The sequence below is a fragment of the Wyeomyia smithii genome, chromosome 2 (assembly GCF_029784165.1).
Source record: "Wyeomyia smithii strain HCP4-BCI-WySm-NY-G18 chromosome 2, ASM2978416v1, whole genome shotgun sequence".
Lineage (NCBI taxonomy): Eukaryota > Metazoa > Arthropoda > Insecta > Diptera > Culicidae > Wyeomyia > Wyeomyia smithii.
Genome location: NC_073695.1, coordinates 69826118 through 69842654, shown reverse-complemented (window position 1 = coordinate 69842654; position 16537 = coordinate 69826118). Strand labels below are relative to the sequence as shown.

General features: G+C 38.4%; 1 protein-coding gene across 11 annotated transcripts in view; it reads right to left on the bottom strand.

Moving 5' to 3' along the window:
- The window catches only part of LOC129724948 (obscurin), a 119560-nt gene that overhangs the window by 37008 nt on the left and 66015 nt on the right, over window positions 1-16537 (bottom strand). For 8 of the 11 annotated variants that reach the window (XM_055680243.1, XM_055680241.1, XM_055680245.1 and 5 more), the window contains 5 exons: window positions 14873-15000; window positions 14616-14786; window positions 14333-14464; window positions 14086-14262; window positions 13851-14016 (listed from right to left, as the gene is read on the bottom strand). In XM_055680243.1, the coding sequence (XP_055536218.1) occupies window positions 13851-14016; window positions 14086-14262; window positions 14333-14464; window positions 14616-14786; window positions 14873-15000 (774 nt within the window). Of the gene's footprint in view, window positions 1-791; window positions 1158-1198; window positions 1366-13850; window positions 14017-14085; window positions 14263-14332; window positions 14465-14615; window positions 14787-14872; window positions 15001-16537 lie in introns of those variants that run through there. The other 3 variants (XM_055680248.1, XM_055680250.1, XM_055680249.1) reach the window with 3 other exon arrangements.

The window sequence follows — 16537 nt, the reverse complement described above, 5'->3', positions numbered from 1 at the left end:
GTGGGAGAAAGTTTTCCTCGCGGCTAAAGTATTCGCAGTAAAGCAAATACAAGCGTGAAACAACCTTGCCCTACCAGCGCGGGTGATTCAAGTCAAACATTTTTGGACAAGCATCATGAACTTGATTGGGTGCAATGTTGCAGTAAGCGCGCAAAGGATGATATCTGTTTTCGAGTATCCACCTGTTTTGCAATTCGAAATGCACCAGGCGTACGTTCTTCTTGTTCGCGACTCGTAGGACGGTAAAAGCCGTCTCGTCCCTGATCAGAAGCATGCAGGTGTAAACAACTTCTTCGCGTTCGATGGTAAACAAACCATCCGTTGAACTTCCATAGATTTTTTTTATTTAAAAAGCAATTTTTCCATTGATGTTTACGAAACGCAATGTGTTTGCCATGCTCGAGTTTGAACTATTTGGCGAAGGTCTTGATTTGCGAAAAAGCAGATTCGACTTCGAAACTGTTATAAATAGTCGACTGGTGTTTGTGAACGGTTGATGGGTCGTGGTTTGAGCTGACGTCTGGCTTGGCAATTGCCGATCCGGAGATTCAAAGCGGGAAAATTTATGAGTGAAAAGTTTCGTGGGAGGTTTAGAGTGCTGGATTAAGCGCGAGGGTCACATGTATGCAGCATTTATCGATGTGCACAAGATTTATATATTTGAGAAAAAAAAAAGATAAAAACAGTTACAACTTAGGAAGCCACACCATGATTCATTCGGCATCCGTATATATTACCCATGGTAGTTTAGTGGATAAAGAGATTTTATGATAATAAGTTTTTTGGCCAACCTCTAGAAGTTTCTAGCTTAAGAAGAGATCTCGTTGAATAAATTCACCTCCACCATATTTCATGAACTTGGTTTGGCAACCCGAAAAAAATCTTCTATAGCAGGAAGAATCTATGAAGAACAAAAGTGAAGAGAGTCTTCTCAGTAGCACAATACACTTTTTGAGCAATTTCCACCGGTTATGTAACACACTGTGGTCAGCTTTCGACACTTCTTTACTTCAATGCTGATATTCTAATATGATTTAGCCAACGTTAACAATTCGTGGATGAAATATTTCAACAATGATGTTTCTTATTTTCGAATAGTAATAAATGTTAACACTTTTAGTTCCGTAACATCATCCGTTTCAAAAATCACAAAATTTAACGCAACTCGAGAAAAGTCACACACTGAAAAATAAATCACCCTCTTTGCCTCGCAAGCACGCACACTCACTTCTTCCACTGCAGTGGGACCGCAGGAAACGTTAGGTCGTTATGGGATTCTTTCGTCGGATTATCGGTTACTTTTTCGCGCGATCTTGCCACTAGAAACTATGAGCAGCAACTGACCGACCGCCGTCGAGATCGTGGACGGGTTCTAAAATTACATTCCCAGCGCTTACGGTATGCTGCTTGACTCGGAGTGACCACCGTAGAAGAGACACGGTTCCCACGAGAGAGTGGCTAGCGGGAAATCGCATCCCTTGCAAACGGTTCTGGATCTCTTGAGATCCATCTTTTGGTGAGTTACCAGACTATGACGACAAGTGGCTGATGATCGATGGGCACCGGTGCGTTAGGGTTCGAGGGAACAAGTTTTCGCTTTCCGTGTTGTAAATTGAAATTTCACGAGAAAATAGCGAGTTTTTTAGGAGGGGATGTAAATTAATGATCATAATGTGATGAACGAATTGACTGAAATACACTCAATTTCATCCTTATGGTGATTTATTTTTTAGCCAACAGAACTTAGTAGCCAAACAATAAACTTCGTTCTTGATCCTCAGTTTTAAAGATGTATTCATATCAAGAATAACTGATGTTGAGAAAATAAATCTTTCTTATTGTGTTTCAGAAGAAGACATTTTTTCAACTGAATCAGTCAATTAATAATTTAATAGTTGCTTCCACTAACCGATATTTTGAACTCAAAATAAATTACAATATCGTAATAAACGATATGTTTCAGATTTTTTTTGCGGATCTCGACTATAGCTACTATCAATAATTCCACTGCTTGTTGTTTTCATACAGAAAATCAAAATGCAAATGTATTTGCAAGTGCTAAGATCTTGAAGTTATCGACTGCAACCTAAATATCAAAACACCATGCTGCTCCAGAAAATCCAATCGGCTGCTTGTCTATATTATGAAATTTTTTATCCCTGACAGCAGAATCAACGGCAAGCACAAACATTCGCAGAATTGAGATAAATTACTGTGCCGCCACCACGAGAGATTTAAAATTAGACCATCCAATCAAAAAGTCCAACGCAATACTGGTAGAGGAAAAAAATGATGAAAGAAATTAAGCTGATTATTACATTTTGTGCATTCTGTAATCGATTAGCTGTTGTATCGTTCAAAACCGACTTGCTTTTTTTGCAGTTCATTTATAAAATAAACTTTAACTGCGCCTACGGGATAGCGAAAAAGCAGCTCACTATTCGGTACAAATCTACAACGTTCAGTAATAGTAATAGCTATGCCGACAGCTATGAGAATGGGAATGACGTAATAATGAAAACGTTGATGCCAAAACGCGTGATGAGATAACCGGGGAGGTCGACGGTTACTCCCTGTTCGACAAAACTCACTCAAACAAGAAGTAAACAAGAATAGAAAACACGGGGTAAACCGAGCAGATGGTTTAGTGTGCGTCCGTCGAAATCGGCAACAAAAAAAAATCTTCAGGCAAAATAATCCCCTTGCATCATCGTGCGCTGGGAGGCCATTTCCGGATTTAGTGACTGCAGCGCGATTGCTAGAGGACAGCTGCGAGTAATATTTATTACTCGTGTCGGGATGCGTGGCCGCAGATACTGAAAGTTATTGCATAAGCATGTGTGTGCTATCGAAGTGCAATAATAGATTTACAAATTTTGATTTATTTCAATCAATAAATAAACTACTTACAATAAACATCCACATTTTCCAACACGATGAAAATAATTGACGCATTCGTTCCTGTGCAAGCTCGATAAAATGAGAAACAAGGTTAATCGGATGTTATTTGAGATTTACTTAGCGGTACTCTTAATCTGGTTGTAAATCTGGCGGATAATTCGGTCAATGATATCGGCGGGAGCGTCAAAACAAGATCCCTCATCCGGTCGCGGAATGTAGGGACAATTTTTCACAACGAACTCAGTTCTCTCGTGAGTGACCAAAAATATGCGGTGGAAAGTTTATGTGGATAATGTGATATTTTTTTAACAGTTTGGAGCTGATTTTTTCGTTCTCAATTTACTCTGAGATCACCCGTTCGGTGAAGAAAAGTCAAGTTGCCAGACAGACTGATTGTTGACTGCAGTTTTTACGGAAAACCTTCAAATTTCTGTGGCATTAGCCTGTTCTCTTATTGAGCATTTTCCTGCAAAAAATTAGTTTTCTATGACTTCATTACCTCCTCGGACGAACCTGACGATAATACTGGTAAACAGAAATTTCTCTCTACACTGAAAATATATTTTAGTTTATTCCACGAAAACGTATGTTTTATATACAAAACCTTTTGTTATTTTCTGCAACGAAACCAATGCGTAATAAATATGAAGGTACTTTCGTCAGAACTGTCAAAACTGTTACAGATTTATATTCGTATACGTAACGAAAGGTTTTAAAAATAAACGCAATCAATCGTACAAACAAAGGCTGCATAATGTAAATAGTACGAAAAATAAGTAAGCTCACGCAAGTAATTCGTACTAAGAACGCCGCATTATGTAAATAGTACGAAAAATTAATAAGTTTACGCAAATAATTCGTACAAAGAACGCTGCATAATGTAAATAGTACGAAAAATTAGTAAGCTCACGCAAATAATTCGTACACAGAACGCTGCATAATGTAAATAGTACGAAAATTATTATACGAAATCAAAAATAAAAGAGAGAAAGATTGATCATCACCGGTTTTTGCCACAACGCGATTCTAGTTCTATCGATTGCGAGAGAGCGACGACGCGCTCCTTCCCAACTTAACCCCAGAGACGTACAAATGTTCACGAAAGTTATTTCAATACGAAACCTGAGCTGAGCGGAGGTTATATGTATCGCGGCGGTTCTATCGATACGAGAGTGAAGTTGTTTCAGAAACGTATAAATGTTCTCTACCTCATCGTGGAAAAGCAACGGATTCGGGCCAAGTGTGAGAGAGAAGGAGTGGAACTCACGACCATCTGCTTATCAAAGCGGACTCTGTAACCGTGTGGCTACCAGCTCTGTTTATACGAAATCAAAAATCACAGAACACCTTCAAGTAATTACTCGTTGTTATCCACGTTCATACGAAAGTACATTCGTGAATTGGACAAATTACGCGTAAGTTGCAATTCTATTCGATAACTTGCAATTCGAATGTTCTATAAAATCAACAAAAGTGCTGTACACTCTACGAAATCCATGTTTACGGATTGTGCGTGAGTGGAATAACGAAAAAATATTTGCAATGTGGTATATCTTTAATGAGTATTAAATATGAAGGTACATACTTTCGTCAGAACTGTCAAAATGGTTGCAGATCTCTATTCGTATACGTAACGAAAGGTTCAAGAAATGAACGCAATCAATCGTACAAACAAACGCTGCATAATGTAAATAGTACGAAAAATTAGTAAGCTTACGCAATAACATGTACATTATACGAAATCAAAAATAACAGAACACGAAAATTTCGTTCAAGTAAAAACTCGTGCTCCCGTTTTTTTTTTGTTCGTTGTTATCCACGTTCGTATGAAAGTACATTCGTGAATTGTACAAATTATGCGTAAAGTTGCAATTCTATTCGATAACTTGCAGTACGAATGTTCTATACATCCAGCAAAAGTGCTGTACAATATACGAATTTCATGTTTACGAAATGTGCGTGCAGAGAATAACGAAAAAATGTTTTCAGTGTAGGGCTCAAACTGGAAAAAAATGAAAGATTATAACTTTTTAATCATTCCTGTGAATTTTAGTGCCCCTAGTAAAGACAACTTTTTTTAAGACTAAAATGAGTTTCTCCATAAGCCAACATAGAAGCGACGAACCCCGGCGAGCAAATACTCTGCCGCACTTTAACGCACTTTTACACATACTAGGGGAACCAAAATTCACAGAAATGGTCAAAAACCTAGGGCAACTATTTTAAGCTTTAAAGCAATTTTTTTTTCGCTTATGTCGACCACCCTATAATTTTAAATAGCAATGAAACATATTTTCTCACTAAATTAACATATGATTTAGCTCCTTCGAAACAAATTTTGTGTTAGCAATAATCAAACTTTGGGAATAGCTTCTATGCCGAGTGTTTATTGATGATAAAAACTATTTTTAGTGCCAAAGCGTTCTGTTTGATAGGTATAGCGCCTTTGGTAGAGTCGAAGATCATAATTTTGTCCATTGAGCAAGATCGCGCGAAATGACCTATGGTCGAATATCGATCATTTTTTATTTGAATGAAACTTTGCACACGTATTTGACTTAGCAAACTGAGCATTTTTCACAGGTGGAGAGATTTTTTACACCCATGAGTTACATTCTAAAAGGGCGTATGCCTTTTGGCATAGGTTTTATTCGAAGCATTTTAGCCCAGATACCGTTGGTTGTATAGAAAAATCGTCTGAGAATGAGTTGTAGGGAATTAAAAATGCACCATAAAAAAAATATACACTGTACAAAAAAGTTTTTTTTGACAAAAAAAAATCAAAATAAACATTAAATTTGAATTTAAAAAAAAAGAGTTGAATTTTTTTTTATTTATTTTTAAAGAAACTTGACGTTAATACGCAACTTTAAAAAAAAAGCGCAGGATGGAGAAATGAAAAATAATTTTTTTATAGTAGATTAATTTTTTTATGAAAATTCTAATTCAAACATTGTTCAAAATATATGTAATCTGATGATTTTGAAAGATGCAGAAAGTCATTTTGAATCAAAAAGCTCCTGATGGTAAATATTTCGGAGAATACACGTTTTTTTTAATTTGCCCATGGTTCTCCAGCAAAAACCATACGTTCATTGGAATGCTTGATCAAAAGTATACAATTCATTCTGTGACAACCAAACGATTGGATAAATAACTCAAGCGCTAAACCTTAGCCTATCTACACGTTCTCCCTTGCCGAATGTTTTATAAAAAAATATGTTTGTCGTGCAACACTACCTACTTGTTTACTAATAATAGCTGATTGTAAAGTACGCAACCAATAACTACTGGGATACCTATAATATCTGTTTTCGTTTATAAATACGATTGCACTACTCCAGATGTGTTAGTAACAGTTTGCATTTTGTGAAGATGAATAAAGTAAAAATGGAATACACCAAGCTCAAATGCTGTAAACCCTTTCCTGATCATCGGTGCTCATCAAGCTTACGCAAACGAAAACATTATTGCAAAATTAAAAATATTGAACAGTCAAGCTCATTCTAATACGTCTTTATCAATTTGTGATTCGTGTAGTTATTGGAATGATAGTCAAGTCACCATTCATCCCTTCGTTGTTTACTATTCAGAATCTGGAACACTTAAGAATATCAGCTTCATCATAATATCGGAAGTACTCCATCATGATACTGTTGCGGTTCAGGTGCTCATTGTCAAATTAATGAGTTTTTTGATAACAACAATAGAGTTGAAAAAAGCGATATTAATGTCTGATGGAGCTGCCTCACAATATAAAAATAGAAAAAACTTTGCAAGTCTTTTGAAGTTCAAAACAAAATATAACGTCGATGCAGAGTGGCACTTTTTTGCTTTTTTTCTCATGGTAAAGGCCCATGCGATGCAATTGGTGGCATATTAAAACGAATGGCAGGAAATGCAAGTTTAGCTAAAGAACATGAACATTCCATTACAAGCGCAAAAGAATTGTATGATTGTAATAAAAATTCATCAAAAATGTCATTAAGTTGGGTGTCATATCTAGAATATGAACAAGGAGTAACAGAATGCAGCAATATTTTCAAAAAATCTATAATAATAGCTGCCACACAAAAATATTACTCTTTTGTTCCTATTTCAGAAAATAAGATACAAACGAAGCTGTTTTCAAAAGATGACGAATCATTTACTTATGATGTATATAAAATATAAGGTGAAACTAGTTCTGTAAAGTATCTATGTCATAAAAAAATATGTTCCTAAGATAATAAAACTCGAAAATAAATATTTGATTCTTATACATATTTATATCACTTAGAACATTTAACTCTTTTCTCGAGAACCGTTCGCCCAATCGTTTTGCTGTCAAAGAATGAATTGTATATTTTTGATCAAGCATTCCAATGAACGTATGGTTTTTGCTAGAGAACCATGGACAAATTAAGAAAAACGTGTATTTTCCTAAATAATTATAATTTTTCGAACTTAAATTAGAAATAACTCGAAAACCAATGCCTTTACCAAGAGCTTTTTGATTCAAAATGACTCTCCGCATCTTTTAAAATCATCAGAATATAAATATTTTGAAAAATGTTTGAATTAGAATTTTCATAAAAAAATTAATCTACTATAAAAAAATTATTTTTCATTTTTTCCATCCTGGAATTTTTTTTAAAAGTTGCGTATTAACGTCAAGTTTCTTTAAAAAAAATAAAAAAAAATTCAACACTTATTTTTTAAATTGAAATTTAATGTTTATTTTGAATTTTTTTTGGTCAAAAAAAAATTTTTTGTTCAGTGTATATTTTTTTATTGTGAATTTTTAATTCCCAAAAGGCATACGCCCTTTTAGAATGTAACTCATGGGTGTAAAAAATCTCTCCACATGTGAAAAATGCTCAGTTTGCTAAGCCAAATACGTGTGCAAAGTTTCATTCAAATCAAAAATGTTCGATTGAATTTTCGCGTATTTCCAGGCGATTTGAAATGATTTTGCTCCATTCAAAAACAAAGATATTTATTTCAAAATTATTTTTGCCGTGTATATTTCTTCTGAAAGGAGAAAATTATTATCTACACCTTTGCAACACTATACCGGCAAAACAAATTGTTTTAGCTCTATTTTGAATTTGGAAAAAATTGGCTGCTTGAGATATATGATTTATGATTTAGGGATTTTTTCAAATTCTGTTCGGAAGGACAAAATTTTTATTATGTCGAGTTTTAATTGAATTTCGGTGGGTTTTCCTTACTATTTAAACAAAATTGTTTGACGTTTCGGTCTACTTGTTCTTTGTTTCGACCATCTTCAGACTTATATTTTTTTTTGATAAGCACACATAAAAACGAAAAAACGAACATACAATAAATATAATTAGTGTCACAAAATAAATAGGTTCTTTTATTTTAAAGTGTCAGCACTTACAAACAAATTCTATTGTAAGTGCTGACATTTTAAAATGAAAGAACCTATTTATTTTGTGACACTAATTATATTTATTGTATTTTCGTTTTTTCGTTTATATGTGTACCACCGAAATTCAATTAAAACTCGACATAATAATAATAGCGTCCATATGCCTCGTGTCCCCGTGTCGAAAATACAATGGTGCTTATTACGGGAGTCACTTCACGGTGAAATATATTTCACTCTCACTCTCACTTCACTTTTTTAGACCTATTCCCGATTCCACCTCAAGTGAGGTGACAAAAATCACCTCCGTGGGGTGAGATTGACAGTGAAGTGAAATTGAGAATAGGACAAGTGAAATGAGATTGTTTCCCAGCTCAAAAATCTCTAAGTCCCAGAAAGTCGTTTTTCCGTTTTTTAGATAACGGTGCTTATTACAGGAGTCACTTCACGGTGAAATATATTTCACTCTCACGCTCACTTCACTTTTTTAGACCTATTCCCGATTCCACCTCAAGTGAGGTGACAAAAATCACCTCCGTGGAGTGAGATTGACAGTGAAGTGAAATTGAGAATAGGACAAGTAGAATGAGATTGTTTCCCAGCTCAAAAATGTCTAAGTCCCAGAAAGTCGTTTTTTCCCGTTTTTTTAGATAACACCAGATCTTGACGTGTTCTGCATTTTTAAGACATTCGGCGCCAAAAAAATGTTTTTTTCGGTATCGAAAATTTCCTGAAATAGTTTGCATTTTTTTCATCGGGCAAAAAAATGAAAAATTGACCGCTTTAAGGCACGGATCAAACTCTGATTCGCTTCGTTACTGAAGAATAAATCCAATATTTGCCATTAGATCACAAATCAATCAACTTTAAGACTTATGGCAGCTTCGTGGAATCATTTCACCGTTCAAAATGGTCGTGAAATAATTCCACGCGAAACGTCGCTTTTTCCGTTCTCACTTCACTGATATGACACTCATAATAACCCAGATTCCACGGCAGATGTCACTTCGCGACGTTTTTCTCACTTACGTGAGTCCCGTAATAGGATTTTGTTCACTTCACTCTGATTCCACCGTGAATAAGTAATAAGCACCAACACCAGATCTTGACGTGTTCTGCATTTCTAAAACATTCGGCATAAAAAAATGTTTTTCTCGGTATCGAAAATTTCCTGAACTAGTTGCATTTTTTTCATCGGGCAAAAAAATGAAAATTTTACCGCTTTAAGGCACGGATCAAATTCTGATTAGTTTCGTTACTGAAGAATAAATCAAATATTCACCATTAGATCACAAATCAATCAACTTTATGACTTATGGCATCTTCGTGGAATCATTTCACCATTCAAAATGGTCGTGAAATAATTCCACGCGAATCGTCGCTTTTTCCGTTCTCACTTCACTGATATGACACTCATAATAACCCAGATTTCGCGGCAGATGTCACTTTGCGACGTTTTTCTCACTTACGTGAGTCCCGTAATAGGACTTTATTCACTTCACTCTGATTTCACCGTGAAGCGACTCCCGTAATAAGCACCAATAAATACTGGTGCTTATTACGGGAGTCACTTCACGGTGAAATCAGAGTGAAGTGAACAAAATCCTATTACGGGACTCACGTAAGTGAGAAAAACGTCGCGAAGTGACATCTGCCGTGGAATCTGGGTTATTATGAGTGTCATATCAGTGAAGTGAGAAACAGCGCGAGAGGTGATAGGCATGACAACGGGAACCACGCGTAGTGGGTGGTTTGATGCTGAGTGCCTAGAGGTGACAAAGGAGAAGAATCGAGCCTACGCCAACACGTTAGTAGCAGCTAATCGTGTAACGCGTCAGATGCGGGAGAAATACCGGGAGGCAAGAGCTGCCGAAAAGAGGCTTCATCGCCGTAAGAAACGTGAGCACTACGATCGCGTTCTCGCGGAGGCGGAGAATTGCTTCACCAGGCACGACACGAGGAGCTTCTATAGAACGATCAACGGAATCAGGAACCGGACCGTGCCAGTATCTGCCATGTGCAATGACAGGGAGGGGAACCTGATTACCGATAAATCGCAGGTGGCCAGGCGTTGGAAGCAACATTTCGAAGTGGTGTTGAACGGCGAGGAAGGGAGGAGAGTCGTCGAGGGGAACAGGATAAAAATTGGGGAGGACGGACAAGCTGTGGACCCACCAACATTGGACGAGGTGGAGAATGCTTGCAAAGAGCTAAAAAACAACAAAGCCGCTGGGAAGGACGGCTTACCGGCCGAACTTTTCAAAGTTGTGAGCGAGCGGCTGTGTAGTGCATTTCACCAGATTATCCTAAGGGTATGGTCTGAGGAACAACTACCTACGGACTGGTTGGAAGGACTCATATGCCCTATCTACAAGAAGGGACATAGACTCGAGTGTAGTAATTATCGAGGCATAACCCTCCTCAATTCCGCTTACAAAATTCTCTCCCGTATCCTGTTCCAACGACTGAGGCCGTTGCAGGAAGCCTTTGTTGGAGAATACCAATGCGGTTTTCGAGTGGGGCGATCTACAACGGACCAGATGTTCACCTTGAGACAGATCCTCGACAAGTTTCGAGAACACAACCTGCAGACACATCATCTGTTTATAGACTTTCGAGCGGCGTACGATACAGTGAAACGCAACGAGCTGTGGCAAATAATGCTAGAACATGGTTTCCCAACTAAACTGATTAAACTGATACGTGCGACGCTCGACGGTTTCACATCATGCGTCAGGACAGCGGGCGAATTTTCGGACGCGTTTGTGACGTTAGATGGTCTGAAGCAAGGTGACGGGATCTCGAACTTGCTGTTCAACATAGCTTTAGAAGGTGCAATACGAAGGGCAGATGTGCAGAGGAGCGGCACCATCATCACTAAGTCTCACATGCTTCTGGGCTTTGCGAACGACATTGATATAATTGGTGTTAACCGTAGAGCAGTTGAGGAGGCCTTTACGGCTCTCAAAAGGGAAGCTGCGAGAATTGGACTCACCATAAACACTGCCAAAACGAAGTACATGGTGGCTGGCAGAGAGCGTGGTAGTTCTACGGGTGTTGGTGCTGCGGTGGAGATGGATGGGGATACTTTCGAAGTGGTCGACGAATTTATATATCTTGGTACTCTCGTGACATGTGACAACGAGGTGAGCCGCGAGGTGAAGAGGCGGATTGCGGCGGCGAATAGGGCTTATTACGGATTGCGTAGCCAGCTTAGGTCCCGTAGCCTACAGATCCGTACGAAATTTGCGCTCTATAGGACTCTGATCCTCCCGGTGACGCTCTACGGACATGAATCGTGGACATGGAAGGAGGCCAATCGACGAGCGCTTGGGGTCTTCGAGCGTAGAATCCTGCGATCAATACTCGGAGGCAAACTAGAGAACGGGGTGTGGCGCAGGCGCATGAATCACGAGCTGTACGAAGTATACAAACACGCTGATATTGTCAAGCTGATGAAACACGGCAGGTTACAGTGGGCTGGCCATGTAGCACGGATGGCGGATGAGCGACCGGCAAAGATAATATTTAGTAGAGAACCGGATAGAGGCCGACGACTTCGAGGCAGACCGCGCACGCGCTGGATGTGCTGTCGACGAGGATGCCAGAGCAGCGGGTGTAAGGGGAGACTGGAGAGTAGCAGCCCAAGACCAAGTTTTGTGGAGACGTATTCTGGATTCGGCATAGGATCTTAATGATCTGTCGCCATAAAAGTAAGTAAGTAATCAGTGAAGTGAGAACGGAAAAAGCGACGTTTCGCGTGGAATTATTTCACGACCATTTTGAACGGTGAAATGATTCCACGAAGCTGCCATAAGTCTTAAAGTTGATTGATCTTCAGTAACGAAGCGAATCAGAGTTTGATCCGTGCCTTAAAGCGGTCAATTTTTCCTTTTTTTGTCCGATGAAAAAATGCAAACTAGTTCAGGAAATTTTCGGGTACCGAAAAAAACTTTTTTTTTGATGCCGAATGACTTAAGCAGGTATTACAATGCAGAACACGCCAGGATCTGGTGTTATCTAAAAAAACGGGAAAAAACGACTTTCTGGGACTTAGACATTTTTGAGCTGGGAAACAACCTCATTTCACTTGTCCTATTCTCAATTTCACTTAACTGTCAATCTCACTCCACGGAGGTGATTTTTGTCACCTCACTTGAGGTGGAATCGGGAATAGGTCTAAAAAAGTGAAGTGAGCGTTAGAGTGAAATATATTTCACCGTGAAGTGACTCCCGTAATAAGTACCACTGTTGGCCTGTATAAGTGAAATGATGATAGATTTTATATTGTTCAAACAATTTCATTCGGCAATTGTCGGTCAGTTGGGAGCACCAGCTGCTCTCCAACCGTTAATTTTTTTCGGGAGGTACGCCGCTTTCGTTCTAAAAAATGTTAACAGGCAAATTGATTGATTGATTGACCAAGGTGCTTATTACGGGAGTCACTTCACGGTGAAATCAGAGCGAAGTGAATGAAGTCCTATTACGGGACTCACGTATGTGAGAAAAACGTCGCAAGGTGACATCTGCCGTGAAATCTGGGTTATTATGAGTGTCACATAAGTGAAGTGGAAACGGAAAAAGCGACATTTCGCGTGGAATTATTTCACGATTATTTTGAACGGTGAAATGGTTTCACGAAGATAGGGATGTTTAAAAATCGATTGAATTGTAATCTAGTGATAATATATGTGGGATTTACTTTCCAGTAACAAGCCTAATCTTTTTTTTTTCCTTGAAAAAAATCGACTTTCTAGGACTTACGATTTTTTGAGCTGCGGCCAATGGAACGTAAGGGAAAAATTTACCTTCGAATTTCGTTTAGTGGTAGGGCTCAAAAGTTTCCTCTTGTCGAAAAATGTCCTCATACAAATTTCAGCTCAATCGACATTCCGGGACTTGAAAATTTTGAGCTGGGAAACTCGCTCATTTTACTCGTCCTATTCTCATTCTCACTTCACTGCCAATCTCACTCCACGGAGGTGATTTTTGTCACCTCACTTGAGGTGGAATCGGGAATAGGTCTCAAAAAGTGAAGTGAGCGTGAAAGTGAAATATATTCCACCGTGAAGTGACTCCCGTAATAAGCACCCAAATATGTTCAGGCATAAATTTCAAGTAAAAATGTGTGCGAGCTGCATTTATTAGTATTGAAAAATTATCCGGTAGGGCTTTGTTTATTTTTTCTTATGCTACTCATATTTTTTCGTCATTGTAGGAACTCCATGATGAAAATTGAAAGCAAAAATGATTTCCAAAAACTGAATTTTTTCTTCTGAGTAGTAAATATGATTACAAAAATTCCTAAAATAATATTACAAGCCCTTGGTTGTAGATACAAGACTTCTTGAGCAAAGAAATTTAAAACGAACAACAAATTTGAACCGATCGGAAGCTTGTACACAAACCTCAAATTAAAAAAATCAATATCCAACATACTATCCACGAAAGCACACAGAACGTTGTTTCATATTCTTTCCCCTCTGAGATGGCGTTGTTTGACCGTCGTTGAGCTTACACTTTGCTCGACTTAAATCTGGCGCTATAATTTCGATAGACATATTTTTCCACTCACCATAAAAAAATCCCGCACAAAATCGTTGCTAGCGATGAACTCCTGGGTGAGCGGTGCATCGCGGCAGTATCGAACGTGCTTGTCGAAATCACGCTCTAACCGAAGAAACGTTTTTCCAATCATCTTCGGATTGTTTGCATAGTATTTGACGCCCTCGATGAGTACTCTGTTCGAATGATGCGAAAAAAAGATTACCAACTGTTCTTATTTCAATTACAAAATTGTTGCTGCTTACGTATTGTGAAAATCGGCAATCTGTTTGAAGTTGTTGAAAATGTCATCTTTGTGATCGCGGATTTGTCGGGGAATCTTGTTGTCCGGGTTGTCGATGTATTTGATGTACTTTTCGACCACCTGCTGTAGGTCTCGACCGAACTCTTCTTCAGTTTCAATCAGCTCTCGAACGACAGCTCTGGGGGTGAAAATTAAATGTTAGTGAAAGCAGATCTAGGTAACTAGCCCATGCTATGATTATGGCTTACTCTCGACGATAGGCGGCATCGTTGGCTTTTTCACCGAAAACAGCCTGATCGGTGTGCATGATGTCCAGCACCGACACCGGGATCCAGCCTGCCTTGGCGTTATCATCCCCGTCGAAGATCCGTACTTTCCACCTGTTGCAAATTGATAAGAAATATTGTTTATCAACTTATTTTATTCACATAGTTTCAAGATGATTGACTACAAGCTACTCGCGTCTCCATTAAGTATGATCCGTGGTGAACAAAGTATAATGACGAAGGAGACGCAAATAGTCTTACTTACTTTTCATTCGGCTTTGGTCGGTACTGTTGCGAAGGCTGTGGACTAACGCTTCTTCGCAGTGAACTCTGGTAGTTCTTTTTCGGTTTGACTGCCAGCTTGTGCTTGGAGATGGAACTGTCCAGCAGACTTTCGGTTTTTCCTACGCTCAACAGCGGATCTAATTTAGGTTTTCTGGTCGATTCGACGGTCGAATATTAAAATTGACATGACGTGACATAAATCTGGATTAAAACTATCAAATTGAAGATTACACTTACTTTGCTACTGTGTTTGCTGCTGCGGACTCGCCCATGTCCAGAACCTCCACCAAATCTCCCACCCGAACCGAGATGGAGTCGGGCCCTTCGGCATCATAGTTTTTATTTACAACCAGAATATCATACATCTGTGTGGAGATTGGATAGCGATCCAGAGGTAGGGAGAGTCGATACAAAACAGACAGAAATCAAATCAGAAGGTAATTAGATTGCAATTAGAGCGCGGGACCATAAAATTAAGACAGCGTACAACAAGTTTCGGGTGTGCATCATCTTGGTGGATATCCTCTTCGAATGCAGTAGAACGTGTATCGTTAATGAATTGAATTAATTAGTTTGGTAAAGCCTGTTGGTTTATTTTTGTTCCGTGCAAAATATACTTGTTTACTAGAATTTTACAGGGCATGGTTGAATGGTAGCGTCAGGCAGATTTTAAGGGACTACTAACAATATCGCTAGAATAAGCGTTTTATGAACGTTTCTACGATATATTTTGACTAATTACAACAAGGGTGTAGGTGATTTATGTTCAACATGTGCAAATGAGTCCAAGTCAGTTCTCAACCCTGAGACCCTGAACGACAAAAAGTTCCATAGGATGCTTAAGAGGCCGAGGGAAAAGTGGGCTAAACAGTGTAAAAGTGCCTGGCGAATTAATTTACAAATAAATTTTCAGGCCAGCAATGTTATATGCAGTTTCCATCTGGACAAGTTGTTGTGCAACCAGGAAGAAGACACTTCAAAAGATTCAGAATAAACTTTTGAAAATGATTTTGAAGCGTCCTCCCTGGTTAAGCACGAACGAGCTACATAGGCTCACTAATGTAGAAACATCAGAAAATATGTCACGCCAAATATTCAACAAATTCCGACAAAAATCGTTGCAATTCTCAATTGCAACGATTAGCTCACTTTATAGTCAGTAAGATAGTTTTAACCCATAGATGCACAATGTTGTTTTAAAACAACATTACGAATAACGTTCCAAAATCAATGTATTCTATTTATTCCAGAAATATAATTAATTGGAACAGTTATTTAGGCTTCAATGAAAAAAATAAAGCAGCTGGAAGCACTGTATCGAAATGTTTTGTTTTGATTTTCGCTCTCAAAATATCGGAAACGGAACATTCACGAGAATTCCGAGTGGAACAGGTTTTCTTTGAGAATAAATTTAAAAAATAACAGGTAAACGGTAAGTAAAAATATCTAAAATATCGGAAATTATACTAATGACAGTGAATGACTGCTGTTTTGCGCAAAAAACAGTGATAACTAAAATTTTTCATCAAAATTGTGTTTGTTGTTTCAAAACAACATTGCGCCTTCATAGCATCTCACATTTTCCTTTAGGTAAACATGTCACGCTCTATTGACGAACATATTCGACGATATTTAGAGAATCTCGACGACTCTGAGGATGGTTGTGAGTAGTCGGATTCAGATGTTGCAGATGAGCATGAATACTACACAACGGTACACCAACTCATACAGGATCTTGAGGACTCCGAACACGAATTGGGAGATGACAATGATGCAGCATCTGTCCAGGACGACCTTCTAGATGAAGAATTACGTTTGAACCAAAGCGTTGGGCCTTCGGCCAAACCTGCCAAAAGGACTACTAATCCTGTCTGGAAGAACGGAAACATTGTCTTCGATGAA